A 22,011-nucleotide genomic window follows, 5' to 3' on the forward strand; every position below is an offset into this window, starting at 1 on the left:
CGTTTGCTGATGACCCAGGATCCTTTTTCTTTTCTTTTGCACAGACTCTTCCTAGACTCTTGATTCAGAGCTTCTCACCTTTCCTGTCTCTTGATCAAACTTCCCCCAAGGGCTTTAGTTATTCTCACGTTGACTCTTTGGGCTCATAGTTCTTTCTCTTGCACTGTCACCCAGTTTACACCTCTCAAACACTCTCCCTGGTGTACAACATATATTCCTTCTCTCTAAGACTCTTCCTTGTGCTGATTACTTTCAGTCACCGCCTCTTCTCTTATAGACCCCCACTAACTTCACTGCCTCCTGATCTCGCCAACTCTCCCACTGTCTCAGATTCTCCCTGGAGGTCGTGTCTTGTAAGCACTCTTTTCTCCTCGCTCATAGGCTCTCCCTGGTACCGTTGTCTGAATCTCCTGTTTCACCGACCCTCTGGTGCTTATTTTTCACCCTTCTTTTTCCTCTCGCACAGACACACTTGGAATGATAACTACATACATACTTCTGTTTAGATGTAAGGGCTGGAGCAAATGACTGACTTTGCAGCTGCCATCTCAGAGGCTCTCTTTTCGTCTCTGGCAGAGACTTTTGCAGAACCTGTTGTTTACCTGGCCATGCTATTTTCTCACCCATAGACTGTTTCTTATTCTCAAGCCACTCTGCCTTTCATTGACAGACTCTCCCTTTCATCAGTGACCCAGCTGCATGATTTCCTCTTTCACAGGCTCTTTCAGGGGTCGATGGCTCACTCACTCTACTTTAAACTAACGCAGACTCTCCTTAGTGGTCAAACTCCATTTTGTCTCACAGTTCCTCCATGGCCCGTTGTTGATGACTTTGGTGACTCTCCCGTCCCTCACACTGAACTCACCCTGGGTCTGCTTTTCCCTCTCCTGCAGCACCGTCTGTAAACCCAAGTCCCCCAGAGCCAAGGAGCTGCCCCCGTTCTCTTCGTCCGTGCTCGGTGGGGGGCTGTGCGAGCTGGACCGCCTCCTACAGGAACTGAACGCCACGCAGTTCAACATTACAGGTGCGTAGGCCGTGGAGCTCAACGTCACGTGCTCTGGTGACGCCAGAAATACAGGGAGGTGCGTGGTTTCCTTAACGATAACACCGGTTATAGAGAGCTACAGGCTATATTACAAGTTAACATGGACACAGAACACATCCCGGGTACTGGGGGACACCCTACATGGGATCAAAGCACAGAATGCCAGAGGTTATAACATAAAGCTTTATAACCGGATATATTTGGAAAAATAATTGGATCCCTTAATAATGTAAAAACATAACCAGTATCAAGGAAACACAGAATAGAACACAAGGTACAGAGTAGTGGTGTGTGACGTTGCAAAGTTATTGAAAACAAATATGGCCCAATACACGTTATTTAGAGCAAGTGTATTAATAAGCACGCATTTATTACTACAGAGCAGCAACATTGACATTGCACAGGGTAACATCTGCCCCAATAGCCAGGAGACCTTTTCAGTGTGATTTTAACTCATTGCACAAATTTCACCCCTAGCATTCCACTTTTTTAAATGCTTTATTTTTAAATACATACATATGAAAACATCATGACATAAACCATAAACGCAGCTGCACGAAGTGTAATATGGTATTTATTACCATTGTTGAGGGAGGAGTGTGACATCGTGACCCACAACTCTCACATCTGCTATGGAAGTCATAACTCGCACACAAAGTCACACAACATTTATACCAATAAGTAAGAACACCTAAAAGCCAGACAACAATAACAACACATGCTTAAACTAAAATTCATATTTTGATACTTTTGATATGTTATGTAATCCGACTTTAAAGTGCATTAATGACATTTGTAATTGTTTCTGTCTAATAAGGATGAGGTCATCAGTTTTGCATTTAGTGTACGATTTATGGCCTGTATTGTAGTTTTGCTAAGTATGGATTGAGGAGCTATCTGTAACTTATGGTTTTCAGTTTTAATTTGCAAACATAACTGTACTTAAAGCGTTTTTTAAATACCTATATGTGTCTGTGTATGTATGTGAGTCTGTATATGTACATATGGAGGGAGAGGGGGTGTATATTATATCTAATTTACAGAGAGAGTATGCAATGTATCAGATTTGCAGGGAATAGATTATATTTCACTTGTGAGGTCACAGATAATGTGACCGATGCAGGGCACACACTGCTGTCTACACAACTACAGGCACCCATAGATGACATCAGAGGCTCACAGAAGTCTAAGATGACATCACAGGTTCAGCAGGTCATAAGTAGGGATAGGGAGACAAGAGCTTCTGATTACTCTCTGTTGCAGGTACAAAAATTCCAGAGTGTAGCTTGTGTACAGGGTGCACCATCATTGTCAGTTTAGGGATTTGGGCGAGATCTCGCTCCACATCTGTTGGCTGCTCATCCATTTCCTCTCTTGACTGCAGATGAGATCATGTCGCAATTCCCGAGCAGTAAAAGCAGCAATGCAGAGAAGAAGAGGGATGGTTCCTCCACAGCTGGTGTGACGGACACAGCGAAAGGCAAAGGCGCAGAGGACGGGAGTCAGGCAACGTGAGTATCTCTTACTGTGTCTTCTTCAGATGAGACAGGGAGGACGAGGAGGATCTGCTGGATTAAATACCATTTAGAACAAAAACGTTTGACAGTAAAACTATAATGTTCTTTGCGTATTAGACGCGTGGGTGGTTAACAGAAAACTAGGGTATGAGTATTTGAAGAGCGAAACTGGAGCAGTTTGTGAGTATCTTCAGTAAATACAGTCAGATGTACTCCTGTTTGAGCAGACTGGTGGGGATCATTGTAGGAACTAGAAATTAAACAAGCATTTGCAATGTAATGGGCCTCGCATTTGCTCGAGCTAGAGCTATTAGCGTTGTAAACTCCTAACCGGACTTTTCTTGCCACATAAACTGAAAATGAAAAGGTAAACAGTATCACATGGGCGAGCCCACCGACGCGAAGCAAACACACAAAACAAAACAGAAGGTCGCTCTCAGTGAAATGTATCGGCAAAACTGCAATTATCCATGTAACCGGCAGAAGTGCAGTTATCTATGTAACAGGATCGATGTCATGCAAAGTGCGTGACGACTGTCCAGTGAGATCACGTTACCTAGGAAATAAAGAGAAAAAGTAGTCCAGAAACCATACTGAAAACATGGAGCCTCGTATGTTTTCAGCAGTTAGCCGGTGCGCTTGAGAAGGGCTAAACACCGAAAAGGCATGACGTATGCATGCCTTTCACTAATCAAATCAAGTGAATTTTAAAAGGCCAGCCCACAATCAAACCAAAGTGATGGGCATGGTTACAAGCCCGTAGAGAGATAACAACAGGTACAGAGTGCTTTGTGCTTTCGATTCTAAAAATAGGAGAACAGTGGACTGCAGAGGAGAAAGTTATGAGAGCGAAGCGGAAGATGTGAAATGATTACTTCTCAGGTCTATACACATTATCATCCTTAGCTCCATTATTGCATTACACAGTATATAGCCACTGCTTGCTGTGCAATGGGATCCCAGCTGCACTCAAATGATTAGACCCAAATGACTGGAGTGAGTGTGGGGTGGCTTGTGTTGTTGTACAGGGGGAGGGGAGGGCGGTGGCGGCATTGCAGTTAGGGCTGGGCTATTTCTATTGGAACAGGACTAAGGTTCATTTGCATATGGTTGCGCCCCATCTAGAGTTGTAGAATGGTGCAAAACATAATCTAGAATGCTGAACAAGTGATTGCTATTGGCCAGAGACTGCTGCAAGCATTCCACTCCTCACCTTCTTCTGTTTTAATCTCTACAAGGTCACCAAATAAATGTCTTATGTTGTGATGTCATCTCACAACCTATCTGTGCTCTATTGTGCCTTGAACATTTCATGTGTGCTGTGAGTGATATCAACCCCGGCCTCTGAATGACTTTATATTATTACACAGCCTCCATGAGCTCTATGGTGTCTTTCCAAGATCTCTGCATGGTAAACATGTGTTTTGTGTCTTTAAACCAGTGCTTAATTTGAGCCGGTGGTTTCCGGTGAGGGGCACCAGCACTTATTTTTGATGGCCGACACTTAGTTTTCTGCCTCAAGGATTTACTGCGAGCAAAAGACACATATGGGAAAGACAGAGGAAGGGAAAAATGAAAAAGCCCCTCAAGGGAGAAGGAAGAAATCTGTAAGAGTGAGCTGAAGGGGCAGGGAGCAGCTGTAAATGGATTAAGGTGGCCCAATATGATTTCAAAATTATGCTGTCTCAGTATTCTGTGCTCGCACATTTAATTGCAGCAGCCGCGTGTTACAGAGGAGAGCTTTGAGCACTGGCCCCTTTTTATTTACAAATTAAGCACTGCTTGAAACATAGCACTGAAACAGCCCTACCGGTGGGCTTAGAAAACCTCCAACCCATGGTGACTCTGCTGCACTAATACTGCACAAATAATTTTTGACCATAGGCTGATTTCGATGTAGTCTCATAGGCCATCCTCTTACATCATCTGTTTCTCATCGGGGTGTGTAAAACTGCCACCAAATGGCCGCATTGCTTCTTAGCTGACTGATTGCAACTGATCTCTGAGCCACCTCATAACACTGGTTCCTTTGATCTCCCAAAAGGGGTCCCTCTCTAAGCCCCACAATGTTCAGTATTTACAAGTCACCTCTTGGTAAGTTAGCCCGGTCCTTCGGATTTAACATCTTATAATCTTTTAATGATAGCAGACCTTCTAAAGGTTACACAGGAGAACTTCAGAGGAAGCAACAACAATACATGAGGGTTGTCTCATAGTAGATAGTGAAAAACAGAAGCCTTGCTGTTTGTTCGACAAACACCACCCAGTCTGGTCTAATTATTTGTGGTCTTCAGACTTTGGCCTTCATATTTCACCCTGTCAGAGCTAGAAACCTCAATGTCGAATTATAATAATACACTTTGTGCCCCCCAGGGCTCCTCAGTCTCCAAAGCATGTTTGGTGCTACTGAGAGCTCTTAGGAAAGACCTTCCTTTCCTGTCCGTTGCTGTTTGCAAGACGGTGCCTCACGCCTTAATCACAGTATCTTTATATTATGGCAATTCCCTTTCTTTGGGTCTTCCAGGCCATCTGAGTCAACAGTTTGAAGCAGTCCAAAATTCAGCTACAAGAATTAGGGACTGTTTATGACCTTGATGGATGGGATACTCCACCACAAATGTGACGGATATCCCGCCTGCCCCTTTACAAGTTCCATAGGATATAATAGAACTTGGAATATAGTGGACAGGATATCCGTCATGTTTGTGACAGAGTATCCCATCTGCCAAGGTCGTATTCCGGCCCTTAGTGTCACTCTTCCTTGCAGGCAGCCTGTATCTTTTCACCTAAAAAAACTAAATTTGCTTCCTGTACTCAAGCGCTTTGTCTGCCTCTCCATTTTCAAGGTCTTAATAAATAGAGGCCTTTCTTACATTCAAAAACATATTCTGCAGAATAAACCTTCTCATACCTTGGGATAATCCTGCTCTAGTTTTGTTTGTGTTCCTTAAGTTTTAAGGTCCAGTACAGGGGGAAGGTCCTTTGCTTTTGTGGCGTGTTCTCTGTGAAGTGAACTTCCTCTTAATCTCCGCCTCAGGAAGGTTTTCAGGAAAAACTTTCAAGTGAGCACCTCGAAAAATAAGTAAATGATTGTACTCATGCACATGTGTGTGAATATTTACACACACATGCAAACAAACCTAGAATACATTTGCGTGCATGGCCAAACACTGAACACACACAGAAACACAGCCCTCCAAGATCAATAAATTTCAGGTCACAAAATACACTCTGTGCCCACGGTTAACTAGCATCCATGCAGCACACAACAGCACTGCATGAAAATCAGCATTATTGTGCTGCATGAATAAGATAAAGTATACACTGCTTATTTAGTAAGAAATGCAATCCAATGAAGTTATCTGCTTTGATCGCATTCAAAAGACTGTTTTACCTTGACACTAAATGTATTGGCAAGGTGACCCAGTGGTGCCTTGTTTGAGATTTATACTCAAGTTACACTCTCCAGTACAAATATCAACTCTCAGAAAACTGTCCACGAGTAAGCCACGTAAAATGTATAATTTCGAGGTAATTTCATATCGTATGCGTGGGAATTTCACTCATTATTTTACTAGACACTTGTTTGAGCCTTGTTACATTTGGTGTCATTCTTTCACGTGAAGCCAGGTTATACTATTTTAGAGCATCTGTCATTTAAACTTTTTTTAATCACTTCCTTCCCGCAAAAGTGTTCTCCCAATGAGGGTTTCAATGTCACAAATGTTTCCACTCACTTGTTCCCATCCTTTAGTCCCTTCTGTCCTTAAGTTTTTTCCTTCCATGACATGGTACTCTCTCACCAGCTGCCAGTTTGCCTGAAGATTCTGCCCAATCATTGACATATTTAACAGAGCCAGGAGATAATTCTTTGCAGAATCTCATTATCTTGCTACAGTCAATGTAATCAGAAAACCAATGCCCACCAACTGTATGGTGGATTTTCAGTCATTCCCCTCAACTTTATTTGGTGGTTGAAACCACCGTCAGCCTCTCCTTCAAAGATGGAATCCTTCCAGATGATCTGAAAACACCCCCCTTCAAGCCACTCCCTGCTAACTAGTCTAGGCTTGACCATAATATCCTGGACAAGCATATACCATGACAGACCAACTGCCAATAGACCTTTCCTAGGTAAGGGGATTGACAACGTGGCATTCACCCACCTCAATGACTACATGAAGTCCCAGAAACTCCTGGCTGATGCCCAGGGCCATATTATATCAAACAGGGAGGCGTAACTGGCACCTGCCTAATAAATAGAGGCAACGGGCATGTACACCTGCTGTTTGAGGTTGGGTGGGCACTCTGGTCTATCAGGAAGGGTGCAGAGGTTTATGATGCCCCTATACTCTTATCAATTGAGCTGGTGCTAAATGTGTGCTGACACAATCCTAAGGGAATGTTCCAACTTGGCATGGGCTTCTACTACAAAAAGCAACAAATAGATGGATGAAATGCTTGAAGTAATCTCAGCCAGAAGCAATTCTTTAGGTCCTTTTTCCAGTCCATTGTTTTTCACCCACCATGCCACTGTTTGCATATACCCACAATAAGCAAACCAGTCTTTGTACTGCTAGGAAAGGTTCTTTTTAGAGGGGAACACAAGTAAATTCATTTTAGCTTCATTCTACTTAGGCCTTGTCAGTGAGGTATTTCTTGAGTCCTGTAGCACAGTGAACCTGGGCCCACATCTGGGAATACCTGTTGTACTTGGGGCATCTACTAGAGTAAACAATAAAGTGATGGATGGAACACTTGAATTATTCACAATCAGAGGAGTTCGCTCGGGCTGCATTACACGTCCTTATTTATAGCCCATTGTGCCCCCATACATAGAAACTCACAATATGAAAATCAATCTTGGCCTTGCTCCAATAGAAACAGTCCAACTGAACCAACAGGCAAGGTCCGTTCTACATGGGAACACAGCATATGCAACCCTAGATCAGTTTCACTGTGCCACCTGATTCCAGCTACATCTCACTAACAAGAGCTAAAAAGGCCAAAACTGGTCTGAGGTTGCTTGCATCTAATTCTTGATGTGGGCTTGTCTGGCAGTTTGGGATGGTCTGCTCCCATGAGGAGCAGGGTCAGTACTGATTTGCACAAGGCAGGCCTTTGTCTAGAATGGCAGAGTGGGTGATAAACAATGGGTTGGAATGCTTTTGCCAGTTGTTTAGGCTATTTGCAAAACATTTCCCATCACCTTTAATATGTTTGATCTACTTTTCATGTGGGTATTGCCCCATGAAATTCAAAGAATCCTTTACAGTGTTGCCTGTGTCATATTACAGATGTAGGCAAAGAGGCCATTAGGCATACTTAGTGTGGCACAAAAGGTGGCACACAGTCAGTGTGCAGCCTGAGGATACCCAGAGATACCTCTGCCCCACGTTTGCAACCCAGGCCATGTTCCACAAGCAGTGGAAATGCAGGTTGGCGGCTTGAAACAGCCTGTCCTCTTTTCACTTAAGCATTCTTCACAATGCTTGCACCTGCACTGTGAACAGATGTCCTTGTGCACACAATTCAGGGCATTGTGGTGCAGTGTGCAGTGTGACTCAGCGCATCCTATCTGTAATGTATTCCTATCTCGGCATACGCCCACCGCTCAAAACACAAGTGGTCTGAACAGGGCTGTTCGCACAATGAGCTATTGGCTGGTTCTAACAGGGGCATGACCCCACCCTCCTCCTGCTCCCTTGTGAAACTGAGATTCAAATGAAGGCCTCGCACTCGATTACCTCCCATATGGTATCCCACTCAGCTCAACTGCACGTTTCATCTCATTTCTACATATTCACCACTCTAGCATATACCAGGGTTCTGTCATCTCTTTGAAACACTTCTGGTTCAGCCCATTGTGCCTCATCATCATATTTTTTGTTTTTAACTGTTACACGTATCCACACAATACACAAATTCTTCAGAAACTGGAGCCACAACAGTACAATAGTAATAGTACACTGACTGCCCTAAGCTCAGTCCTTACCTTGCTGCCTCCATTACTGGATAGATAAAACAATGTAAAACTAAACTCTGGTGAAGCAGAAGTCATGATCTGCAGAACAGTCTCGCGGATACACCCTGAAGAGTGGGTCATCCAAATCAGCAGGCCTTCCATATTGGCAGACCCTGGCTCTGGTTCTAGTCTAGAGATCACTCAGTTGTCTCCGATCTAACATCAACCTGTGAATTGAAATCACAAAATCCAACAAATCATTACTTGTAATCTCAACCTTTTCTGTCCAGGCAGAACACTTTGGAACTCCCTTCTTGCCTGCATCCAGTTCCTCTGCAATTATGTAGCTATTTTGTAAAGCTCTATAAACGTGGACGTTCCCATACATCTAAGTTAACATTTGCGAAGAAAATCAAAGGGGAACAGTGGGAAATGGAAGAGGAAGTTATTGGAAAGAAGCTGGAGATTTGAAATGATTATCAATCAGCTCTTTGTATATTATCATCCTTATTCTCCATAGCATTTGTGTGCTGTGACACCCATCGCCTCTGCTTGATGTGCCAAGCTGCTCCCTACTCATGAGTCCCAAAACGACTGAGACAAGTCTGGTATTTCAGCCTTTCCAGTTCAGAGGGGGTGAAGCATGGCACTCCTCGCCTTACCTAGCTGAACTCATCGTTCACTGTGCCATGACTGGAGCACATGTCTGGCCCTTGTCAGCGCACCTACACACACCTCAGGCTTTCTATGCAGTACACATGCGCCACCAGATTCCATTCTGCTTTCTTAAGTTTGACTAACTACCCCCTCTCCATGTAGCTGCAAAGACTGTTTGCGTCACCAGAACATGGCAGACTTCCCAGCCGCAAGCAGATCATGTACACATGGCCCACCTCCACATTCCTGAACTACCCATCTCTCACAATGATCCTCAGTTATTAGGCCAAAACTGCCTACTTGGTTTCTCTGTGCACGACCCCCAGCACATGCATCTACGAAACGTAAGGGCTTAGAGCCCTTATCTTTTTCTACAATACAGTCATACGTATGATCAGATCTCGTGCTGTTGTGCACTGAGTGCTAGTTCTTCTGCTTTGAGCAATTGTGCTGTATGCCAGATCCATGCTCCTTTCTTTCACTTGCATAGATAGTTGTAGGGTGCTTCTTAGATTATATTGTTGTATGTATACAATCTTTAAGGGTCCGCATAAGGTCTTCAAGATGGCAGTTTCCTTCCAGGGGTGGTTCTCTATCCTCAGAAGTAGTACCCACTCGCTATTACATCATAGCTGCCGGTCTGTGTTGTTCATTCGGCTAGGCTCAGTCATGGCTGAGATTTATCAGTCTCTCCTTCTCAAGTGTTTTTTGTTCTTTGAGGTTTCAAGCAGTCCGGTTGCTGTGTAGCTGCATCTCTTCAGGCCTGCTTCCTGTAGCCACATGGGGCCAGATGTACAGATCTTTTTTTAGGTTGCAAGCGGTCTGATTCACAGAATCGGGCCGTTTATACCCGAATTGCAAAGAGGGTTTGCGATTTGGTATTAAGAAGGGGTGTGTTTGGGGTGTCCCTTCCTAATACCGAATCGCACTGGTATGTGTGAATGTTTTGCAACCGAAATGTAGTTGCAAAACATTCACATTTTACCGCTTACTTCACCTATGTGGTAACCCATTCACAAATGGGACGGTGTCCTCAAGGGACCCCTTTACCTTGAGAATGGATGTAAAAATATTTTTCAAAAGCAGGCAGTGAACCCACGGACTTCTGCCTACTCTTCAAAAAATGAAAATAAAACTTTTCATTTTTCTTCTTGAAACACATCCTGTTTTCCTTTAAGGAAAACGGGCTGCATTTGAAAAAAAGATTGCTTTACTGAAAATCAGTCACAGACATGGTGGTCTGCTGACCCCAGCAGGCCACTATCCCCGTGATTTTTGCCATTCTCAATGGGTCACAAATTGAGACCTACCTCATGAATATTAATGGAGTAGGTCTATTTGTGCCCCACTGGGAGTCGCAAAAAGTGTGAAACACACTGCAGTACATATGTGTTTGCAATTACTAAATAGTGAATCACAAAAAATCGCTATTTGGTAATTGCAAACTCTAACTTTTGTACATCTGGCCCCTGTGTCTTCTCTCCTGGGTTTTCCTACAAGTTCCAACCCTGATAATTCCAATACTGTTATCTCCTTTCCCACAAACTCAGGTCTTCAAAGCTTAATTCCTGTTTACTCCAGTCGTGCAAACCTCAGTATTGATGTTCTAATTCTACAAGCTCCAATTTAGTTGGTTCAACTATTCTGGGCACTGCCTTTGAGACTCCTGGCCAACACGTGTTGATAAATTCGTTAGCGAATTTCAAACAACTGCATCCAGTGAGAAATCCAATTTCTGCAGCAAAACGAAACATTGAAAAAGATATATCTTTTAGTGGTAATTTTGATGGCACACACCAGACAAAGACTATAATGCAGGTTGTTGAGAGCCGTGTTCGGTGTTAGGCTGCTTGCTTAATATAGCAGATCTTGGCCATCTTGGGCCATCTATCTTCTGTTTTTCATTTGTTTTTGTGACACTGCAATGCTGCTGTATTTTAATGCAGGTACATCAAGACTTGGCAGCAAGGGCACCAAACATATTTTCAATTCTACTATATTTTCACCATTAAGGTGTACATGATTTTACAAAAAATCAACATACGTGTGAATCTAGTGAAATGAAGCTTTGAAGTGCACAGTGACCTTCATCTGCAGACCAGCAGGGCTGACGTCATTTGTATTGATTAGCAGTGGGCTGCCTTTTTTCAGCACAGCATCTATGCTACCGCACGTGGCCACCCAAATAATACATGATGGATAGAGGGTGTTTTTTTGTTCTTAAAAATGGTGTCCTGCCACTCTTGTGCACCACATTCCACATTCCAATGCAGACTTGGATGTGCCTTCATCACAATCATGAATGAGTGTATTCTTTCACATTGTATGTTAAGTTTACATTTATGTCTACTTTTTAAGGACTGTTTTACCAGAGACACTCTGGTGTATTGTCCAAGGTCACAGGCAAAGAACAGGTGTACTCCTAATTCAAACATGCTTTCTCACAGAAATTCCTCCCAAAAACTTCAAAGTATCTCATAAATAAACAATAAACTACCTTTAATTAAAAACACCACTAGACGTGTTCCCAAATGTTACATCATGTCTCTAGCTGTGAAGGGATGAATATCTTATTTCATATTATATCACTTTCTGTAATGTTATTGGAGCTGTTTGTGTATCACTTCCTCTGATGCCAGGAGTAAATGACGCGCAGTGTCACGTCTGCTTATCTTGACATCTAGGGTTGGTCAACATCAGCCGAAGTCCTGAAGTCAGGACGAACATTCAGAAGGGTTTATTTTCCCAACTTCTGAGATCATCAAACTTGAGAGACGTTTTAGGGCATGTGCAAAGTGGGCTCTGGCCCAAGACCCCCAGCTATTCGGGGGGGGCTCCCCTGAGAGAACATGCCTGTTATGCAGCGTCATGAGCTTTAATAGTTCTTAAACAGATTATTTAAATATCATCCTTCTTTAATTTATTTTTAATATGGGTGATATGTAAGATTCTATTACAGACATTTTTGTAGAGAAATGTTGTGTTTATGTTTAATTCACACCAATAAATACAAAAAGGCCTCACATATCAAACATGGGAGGGTGTCAAAGACATTGTTTGCAGTAATATCCGTGAGCTTCTGCTGTGGTAGGACATTGAAAATACATGTCACTAACCCTGAATATACATGTAATACACTTAAAATTTGGATGAGTGCGTCTTTGCACTGTCGGTGACCTGGCCAAATAGGGCATGAAAGAGCTGACAATGGATCATAAGCTCAAAGCTGTTGCAAACAGGGGCCCCCAAAATATGTTTGGCCCATGGCCCCCAAAATCCTTACAATGTCCCTGTCCAACTTCTGTTCACCTGTCCGTTGTACATGTATGAAACTGGCTCTTTATATAGGGGACCAAAATGAGGTACACAACGCAAGAGTCCAAGCATTCCCAAGCAGTTTCACAGAGGCACAAATCACATCGCAAATGCTCTCTTTATTGGTATGGTGGACGAGTAGCTAGGCATATCAGAGGGTAGTACTAAGCATGCAAGGCACACACTCATGCAGTTAGTGAGACACACACTCAATAAAGATAAAAATAACATGTACTTTCATATAACTTTTGAAACCAGGATCACTGGAATCAGGTGAGTACTTTTTGAGATAGGAATTTTTACAGTTTTTGAAAGTTGACACTGCAGTGCTTTGGCACGTAATGTTATTCTATGAGAAAAAACATGTACTGCATTTGAGCACTTCACAGTGACTTACGGGACTGTTCTCCAGGACTTAAGGTGAGTAGAGGGCAGGGTCCAAGGCTTCACCAACAAGTCATGTCCAGAGGCTCTGGTGCATCCGGTTGCAAAGGTGTGTCATGGCGTCGAGTGTCTCTTCCACTTTAATGGGAAACAGTCCGGTTGGAAAGTTTCTGCGGGTTGGGACTGGAAGGCCAGACCAGGGGAACCCACAGGCAGTTAACTCTTCCTCTGGCTGTGGGGCTCAGGTGCAGTGGTGTCTTTTGGCATTGGGTTCGGTGCTGGAGTTCCTTGCGGTTGCAGGGGGGTCTGCAGAAACAGTCTGTAGGCGTGGACTGAGGGTCCAGTCTGACCAAGCCAACAAGTGGGCTTAGGTCTGGAGAGGCTGGGAGGCATGGGGGCACCGCTGGTTCTCTTCTCATCGGTCTGGGGCAGACGGGTGCAGAGGTGTCCTGAGGTGTCGGGTTTCTGTCTCCTGGTCGCGGTTGCAGGGAGGACTGCAGAAACAGCCTTCAGATGCTGTATCGCAGTCCACAGTGGATGAACTCAAGGTGACCTTCGTCTCTGGAGGGCCTGGGGACCAAGCAGCCACTGTTGGCCCAGTTCAGCTTGGGCTAGGTGCCACGGTTACAGTGGTGATGTCCGGCGTCAGGTTTTTGGCAGTCCTGGTCCTCACAGTTCTTTCTTGGGTGCCTGCGGATGCAAAGGAGCAGCTCCTCTACTCCAAGGAAGTTCTTCCTGGTGATTTGTGATATACTGACAACTCTCCCAGTTTATTGGAGGCTCAAGCGGTAGGACAGGTCAGTTACTCCTCAAGGGTCTGGTGCAGCAGGCATGCCGGCAGGGTTGACGCCAAGTCAGTCATGCTCCTCGGTTCTTGGGTTCAGCAGGCTTCTTGTTTTGTGTCCAGCAAGCATATGAGGTCCTAGTATAATGGGCCCCTAAATACTCAATTTAGTGGGCTTTAAGGGGAGTGAAGGATAGTTTGCAATGGGCTACTTACCCTTGGGTCACTATACCACCTAGATGACCACTTCCTGTGGGGAATGGGCATCACCCTGTCCAGAGTTCCTAAATTCCACCACACACATGGCAGAATTTCCTAAGTCGTGTCCACTTCAGGCTGGCAACCCTAGGGGTGTGCCCAGCCTAGAAATATGACACGTCTCCTGCATAGCTAACTTTCCGACCCATCCAGGTGCCAGACAGGCCCGGGGGTAGGGGGTTGGCATCTTCCTCTGAGGAAGGCCAGATCTGCATACCAAAGGCAGTGGGATTTTTTGAAGCGCCCTGCCTTGGAATGCAACAGGCTTTTGTTTCTGGCCTCCAGAGAGCGAAGGCTCTCACCCTGGCGGGTCAAATTCTTCTCTGTTGGTGGCAGGCTGGTCAGAACTAGTCAGTGAGCTCGCCAGCAGTAGGTCAGTTTTCAGGGGGCACCTCTAAGGTGTCCTCGGTGCATGTATTAATAAATCCATCTCTGGAATCAGCAAGGGTTTATTAATATGATATTTTTGTTACCAAACGTCCCTAGTTTCAGTGAAGCCATCATGTAGCTGGGGAACTTGTATTGACCAGTGTCCTCCACATGTATTTAAAAGGGCTTCACTGCACACCGACTATGTCTAAGAATCAACAAAGACATAGCAGGGGCATGTCTGCTCTTGCAGATATATCCACATATGTAATATAATGCACCCTCTCTTAGGGCTGTAAGGCCTGCTGTAGGGGTGACTCACAAGTATGACAGGCAGTGTTTTAGGGGACATGGCACAAAGAGTGTGTGCCAGATTGTGTTTTCACTTTTTGGGAGCACCTAGTCACGCAGCCTGCAAAGGCAGTCTGCATAACGTCAGTGCTGGTTCCCTTAGAGTGGCAAAAGTTGTGCTGCAGCTCTTAGGGGCTCTCCTCAGTAACTAATCCCCTAGATACCAGTGGTACCATTTACTAGGGACTTACAGAGGTGTAAAAAGGGCCTGGTCACCTGGCATTCAAGTGACCAGGTGTCCTTTTTTGTGGAACGGACACTGGCACTGGGGACGTGATTAACAGGAACCCAGTGCACTTCAGTCAAAGTTGCACCAAAAAAACAGACAAGTGCAGGAGGAGGGTACTGCAACCAGAACCCAGTTTCCTACAGATAACATGCCCACTCCACCTGCTGCTTTAGGCTTGCATAACAGCAGGAAAACGTAGAAAAACCATAACCACCTAACTTGCAGATAGATATTAAATGTGTATTTTTATGAAGCCATAACAGGACAGGGGCTCTCCAAGCTTGGCTATGGACACTATGGGGGTCCTTCCTACATTGGCGGGCGGCGGTCGCCGCCCGCCAAGCGGGAACTGCCACTTGGCCGCTCCGCGGTCAAAAGACCGCGGAGGCCATTCTGGCTTTCCCGCTGGGCCGGCGGGCGCCCGCCAAGGGAGCGCCCGCCGGCCCAGCAGGAAAGGCCCTGCAACCCAGAAGCCGGCTCCGAATGGAGCCGGCGGTGTTGCAGGGGTGCGACGGGTGCAGTTGACAGACAGGCAGGCTAAGCAGACAGTGAAAATCATGCTGGGGCCCTGTTAGGGGGCCCCTGCACTGCCCATGCCAGTGGCGTGTGCAGTGCAGGGGCCCCCAGGGGACTCACGACACCCGTTCCCGCCATCCTGTTCCTGGTGGTAAAAACCGCCAGAAACAGGGTGGCGGGAAGGGGGTTGGAATCTCCATGGCGGCGCTGCTTGCAGCGCCGCCATAGAGATTCAGCCCAGACAGGGGAAAACCGCCGCGGTCAGAATGGGCAGGGAAGCACTGCCAGCCTGTTGGCGGTGTATCCGTCATTTTAGCCCTGGCGGTCGCGGACCGCCAGGGTTAGAATGACCCCCTATATTGCTTAGCATTTCACTGGCCTTGAAATGATTGCGACCCATAGCCTTTAAACAATACACACAAACACTATTTTGCCTTTTCTAAAACCTTTACACGTGTAAATCCTAAAATAAAAAAATGCGGATTTCAAAAAGTCTCAAATTAAAGGAATATAGATCAGGGGATAAATGTGTCTGTTTTGTATTTTTTTTGTAACTTGAAGCTGCCGTCACAGTTTCAAATGCCAACACCTCATACCAAAAGCACCGAGAAGCTTCAAACCTGTGGCAGCAAGCACTATTAACAATACAGTTTAGTCTCTTGCTTTGGACCCAAAGCACCAACAAATAAGACGGTTTGTGTTTTTCAGTGCTTTCAATGCAGCACTGTAATCGCCAGACATAAAAACATGTTTCCTGCCTCTTTAATTATAAGGATTCCCATTGGGTGTGTGATCTGGTCGGGTGTTTGCCGAGAAAAGGGCTTTCAGGTAGATTGTGCAGTAGATGCTAAGCAGGAAATCATAAGAATCAGAAAAAGTTTTATTCTAAAGTAACTCTGTGTGCAACCCATGATTCTTGCTTATACCACTTTTGATTTATTTCCATTTTTATTTTAATTATTTTGATTTGATTTTTATTGTGTCCTCCTCTTAGAAACTAGCACTGGCAAAGACTAAAGGGCTGGCTTTCTGTTAGAAGTTCTTGGTAACAGTTGGGCTACTTTGTGTGTGTTGCCTCTAGCTAACCTAGAAAGAAAATCCCATACTGAAGCAAAATCTGATACTTCAGAAATATGTCAGTAGGCCCCTTTGCTGCACAGACTGCATTAGCAGAGATAAGCTGTACCGTTACAGAGGAGAGCTATGAAAAGGAGTCAGAAGATGACATTTGCATGTCATACACAGCAAAACATTGCACAGTAGATACTTTTGACCTGGGGCGGAATTTATGTCGCTTGTTTAAGACAGCTTACGTGGGTGCACTGCTATACTTTGTGAACAAAACAAACACCACAAATCCAACAAGTGATCATGGCAGCAAAGTAAAACAAATGAACACACAAGGGCATTAAGTGAGTAACACTGTAACCTTATAGCACTTCAGCCAAACCGTATATTACTTAAAGAAAAAAACAGAAATGAGTAATTAGAATGTCATTGTGTCGGTAAGGTAAATACACTATAGTACACTAGGTCTCAGTTACATTCTACATGTCATGTTGCATCTGCAGTCTAACAAAAAGACCACTATGTGATGCTCCATCACCAAATACAAATGGGTACACACATGGGCGAAATTAACCATTTATGAAATGATGGATTTTCCATGATGGACAGCCCATCCAGGAAGAAGCAAAGCATGAAAGTCAATGGCTAAAGGGGGTGACCCAAAGCCAACTCTCTTTATGTAATAAAAAAAAAAAAGAATTGATGACTTAAGGTGCTCATGACAAATAATACTGTTTTCAGCCAGACCTAGCCATGACAGCATTCTCTGCATACCAGGGGAGGCTCCTCCACTAATGTGGAGGAGCTTCCCTCTGCTGGATTTTCCAAAAAGGAAAAATAAAATGATAATAATGTACACTACGTTATTATCATTTTATTTTTCTGTGTACTAAGGGGAGGGATGGGGCTGGGCTGGAGGGAGGGAGGTTGCCGGAGGAGGGCTGGAGGAGGATTATGTGTGCCACAATAAGTGTGCATGCCTGCGTGACCGGCCGTGTTGAGCTGGCCCAACAGCCATGCACACTTTGCATGTTCTCTACCCGGCTGTATTGCACAGCCGAGAACATGCCCAGGCTCCAAATCCTAGACTAAGTGTCGAAGCAGGCTGCTCAGACCAATCATGACGCTGCTGTCATGGTGGTGACGGCAGCGTTGTGATTGGCTGGGAGCCTGTGCAGTCAGGAAGAGGAAGAGAACGGAGGAGAGATGAACGCCTCTCCCCTCGAAGTGTTTTTTGTTTTTTTAAATCTATTTTTTTAAACCCCCCATCCCGTCGCGCCCTCTTCCGCCCCGCCACCCCCATTCAGTGGCAGCCGCAACCTACTGCACACACTTGATGCTGAAAGGAATTTGTGCACCTTTATTAAAAGGGCCACATATAATTCAAATACAGCAGGCCAACTACTTATAGCCTTTGGCCCACCTGTGCATGGAAAACCCACTGCTGAAGTAAAACGTTTAAGACAGATTGTAGCATGTATTACATATCAGTAACAAGTATCCAACATACTTCTAATGGAAGTTGCTATTGAACTGTTGAATAAATACTGACAAAGCTAATAGATCTGGCATTGACTGCCAGCATTTTGCCTTTGTCAGTGCTTATTTTTGTCATGGTTTTGCTCAAACTTTATTGTTGGCGAAACTACTCGGCCCTCATCAATCTTAAGAAAATGACTAGAAGTAAAATTATTTTTTGGTCTCAAAAGCACACAGTACCTCATCCCTGACACATAAGGGAACAAATATGTGTGAGGGTGGGTATGCTCCATATAAAAGAGCAGAATAATGCCATCACTCACAGTGAAGTTAAATTGCTGAAGTGGGCTGACCCATTACACTTTGCTGTATGCTGTAGTGGCAAGAAGGAACATGTGACTGACACAATAATAGACCAATGGATGAAGAGTGCTGGCTGAAAGCTGTTATGGGTAAATATAGTACACATATAATTTGTAGTAAAATCAAAAGGTCATGGCTAGCAACAGACCTAAAATAATCGAGGGCAGAAACGGGGTGGACTGCTGAAAATTGAACCTTGGCTGAAAATGCAGAATGGCAATGTAGCACACTGTGCACAACTTTGTAAGGAACTGTCATTTGGTTTTAGATGTTCACCCTTATATAGAAATGAGTGAAATAGCCGTCTAACCTGTAGTTGATTTCTAGCACCTCTTTGTGTTTTGGTTCTTTTAAAACATGCAGATGTATAGAACGCACATGCTGCAACGGAAGGCATTGCTGACCTGCAGTAACAATTTACAGATCAGTTTGTGTTATAGAGTCAAATGCATCGTACCCAACCTCTCTGTGAGGTGAAGCTTAATTGGAATATAATCTGCCCTCGGTGTAATATTTTGCAAAATAACCTAAAATGAAAGTTAAAACCAAATCAATTTGCAGATTTCTAATGAATTCCTCAAGCATGGTTATGCATGCCACGTATGTTGCACTGACATACTGTTTAAAGCCTTCTATGTGAAACAACCAGATTGCAGGTTTGTCTAGAAATATGAACCTTGAACCAATATGATGCTGGAAAACATTATAACCTATAAGAACATTCTTCTGTTTGATTGCTTGGACATGATGAGCCTATTATCGATGCAATACTTTCTGTCTAACCTACACTGACAAAGTCTAGAGGGAGACAGTAGAGACTATTGCAATGCTCAACATTTCTTTGGATCATAAGGCAGGAATGTTAGCCACAATGCAAAAAGTGATTAACACATACCTGTTGTAATGCAGATCAATAAATAAAGCTGTTCAATACTTACGATTTATTGGTGTGGTGCACTCAGTAGTTTGAGAGTACTTCTCATCATTTTACTTGTGGCTTTAGGTCTACTGGATCGATGACTCCGTCAGCAACTTCGGCCACACTAGAGCTGGACAGACTCATGGCATCACTCTCTGGTTTTAGGGTGCAGAGCAACGTAAGTTGATTGATGGTGTGGAAAGGGATAATGGCCCCATAAAGGTGATGGAGAGGGGCACTGTGGGTTAAGAAATGGCTTCCTGCTTGTTACCCACCCCCCATTTACTATAACATCTACCAAATGCAAAGACATTCACCATCTAACTTATGTCCAGACATTCCCAACTTGACCCAAAGTCCAAGACTTCACTAATTGTCCAAACGTTCCATCATTCATCAGCTGAAAGAATCGAGCCATTCTCCATCTGACCCAATATGCAGGCTTTCACCACCTCACTCAAGCCACTAGTTCACTATCATACATGCCTTCATCATCTGATACAGCGGACATGACTTCACTAACTGACGTGTCTCCCTAGTACTGACTACCTGGGCCAAATATTCAGCCTTCCACCAACTAGCCGCACATCCAGGCATTCACCAACAGTTCAAAAGTCTAGGTATTTTCCAACTGACTAATATTCTTGCATGCTCCAGGTTTGTGCTTTCACCACTTCACCGAACTTCCAGGCATTCAGCATCCAACTCAGCATTAAAGTATTCATTGACAGACCCAATGTACAGCTGTTCTCCAAATGACTCGCTGTACTGGTAGACATTAAGCTGACACAAAAGCAAAGCTATCACTGTCCGAGGCAGCTTGGGGCATTATTCCAAGCAATACAGTGTTCTGACATTTACCACTCACCCCAACCTGGAGACACTTACCTACTGACTTGTCATCGAGATATTTCCATTTTAACTGAATGTTGCAAGCCGGCTTTCAACTGAGAAATGGCACAAATGGATGCAGTGACCAAGAAGAGTAAAAGTTAGGGGCTGATGTCACATCCTTACTAAATGACTTCACTTCACCTATGATATATGCAGTCTTCCCATTCATTAACTAATTCCCCTGCCCCCACACATTCACCGGTGGCAAACAAATTTCTAAATAGCTGAACAGCGACCTCAACAGCAGGCTCACGGGGAGACATCTTCTTCCTGAAATAGCCTTCTGCCTCACGTAAAATAATGAGACTAACATCCAGCCATTCACCAACTAATCATCACATATGCATTGCCTTCTGACTGAACATTCAGCCCTATGCTACATGACTTAATTTCAAGGCATTGGCTTAGTTATTTGATACGCCGACATTCACAAATTGACCTAGTGATCACAAATTCAACTAGTTTGTCAGCATTTAGATATCAGTCCAGTGCCCAAGCATTTAGTATCTGATCCATCAACAACACATTGTGATCTTGAGTCTAAGCATTTGCAGCAGACTCGGGGTCCAGACATTCACAAAGTGACCCCTTGACTAGGTATTCAGCAGCTTATACAGTGTCCTGGCATGCAACAAATCGCCCAAAGGCCAATCAATCATCTTGCTCAACTTCAGACATTCACCAACCAAATAATTGGGCACACTGCATATAAGAGTTTCTTAATCCTAATGCCCAGTCATTAGCAAATGTATCAAGTACCAATTTAACTAATACTTGATTCTTTCTTTCTCTCCGTGCAGATTCCTCCAAGCAATCCTCCTCAATCTCAGGTCAAAGCAGTCCCTCCACAAGCCCCAGTGACTGTGGCTCCTTCGCAGACACAAACGCAACCTCAGATGAAGGCTGCCCCTGCTCAGACTCAGGGGAAAGTAGCATCGCCGCAGCCGGTTGTTCACAGCAGTGCTCCGCCGCAGAGTGAGAACTTGGATAGTATGATGGTGATGCTGCAGTCAGACCTCAGCCGGCAAGGCATCTCCACAGTGGCTAAGGGCTTATGCGCTTCCTGTCAGAAGCCCATTGCAGGACAGGTGATTATAATGCTTTATTTGTAAACACAAAAAAAAACAAGCACAGGGGCCCAAAACTTTTACGTAGAAGCCAACTGCTAGAGCTGCCGAATGCAATGATTACCAAAAATGAAGAATACCTAGTCTCATCTCCCCCTAATGTTTTTTCCAGCGCCCAACACATCATGCAAGATTTGCTAAAAAACTAATACAATGCAGCAACCAAGTTGAGAAACGTAAAACAGAGGTAGAAAGGAGGAAAGTGCCATAGATACTAATGTATGGCGATGTCCTACTCACTCTGGGGCGTTGGTGTTCAATGAGGCTGCCTAACCCCACTCACATGCCTTTGCACCATAGAGGAAGACAAGCCATGCCTATTGCACAGTGAGTTATTCCCTTGTTAGGTGATGGCTGAGCATTCCCAGAGGATGTAGTTGTCAAGGGCAACAGTGGGCAGCAAGGAAACCCAAGGTATGGGCTCTGATTAATGTATCAGCCTGCTTTGCTCTTGTTTGGTTCAGGATGCATCATAATTGTTGTCCATCTGCTTTTGTAGGCAGTGTCATGGTGTTGCCTTACTGATTGAGGCAGTATACTTGCTGTTGCTTTGATGACTGAGGCAGTGTACTACCTGTGGCCCTCTCCATGGTCACAGTATACTTCCTGTTGCCCTCCCCATGGACGCAGTGTATCTTCTGTTGCCCTGCCCAAGGGCAGAGTGTCCTTGCTATTGCCCTGTTGATGGAGGTAGTGCACTTGCTGTTGCTTTGGTGACATGCAGGGTGCTTGCTGTTGCTGTGGTAACGGACTCAGTGTACTTGCTGTTGC

The 22,011-nt window shown here is 44.5% G+C and overlaps 1 protein-coding gene across 3 annotated transcripts in view; it reads left to right on the top strand.

Annotated features, from left to right (window-relative positions):
- TGFB1I1 (transforming growth factor beta 1 induced transcript 1) overlaps positions 1-22,011 on the top strand; it is a 137,058-nt gene that overhangs the window by 82,734 nt on the left and 32,313 nt on the right. For all 3 annotated transcript variants that reach the window (XM_069244423.1, XM_069244424.1, XM_069244425.1), the window contains 4 exons: positions 894-1,024; positions 2,430-2,556; positions 19,304-19,397; positions 20,914-21,201. In XM_069244423.1, the coding sequence (XP_069100524.1) occupies positions 894-1,024; positions 2,430-2,556; positions 19,304-19,397; positions 20,914-21,201 (640 nt within the window). The remainder of the gene's footprint in view (positions 1-893; positions 1,025-2,429; positions 2,557-19,303; positions 19,398-20,913; positions 21,202-22,011) is intronic.

This window comes from Pleurodeles waltl, chromosome 7 (genome assembly GCF_031143425.1).
Source record: "Pleurodeles waltl isolate 20211129_DDA chromosome 7, aPleWal1.hap1.20221129, whole genome shotgun sequence".
Lineage (NCBI taxonomy): Eukaryota > Metazoa > Chordata > Amphibia > Caudata > Salamandridae > Pleurodeles > Pleurodeles waltl.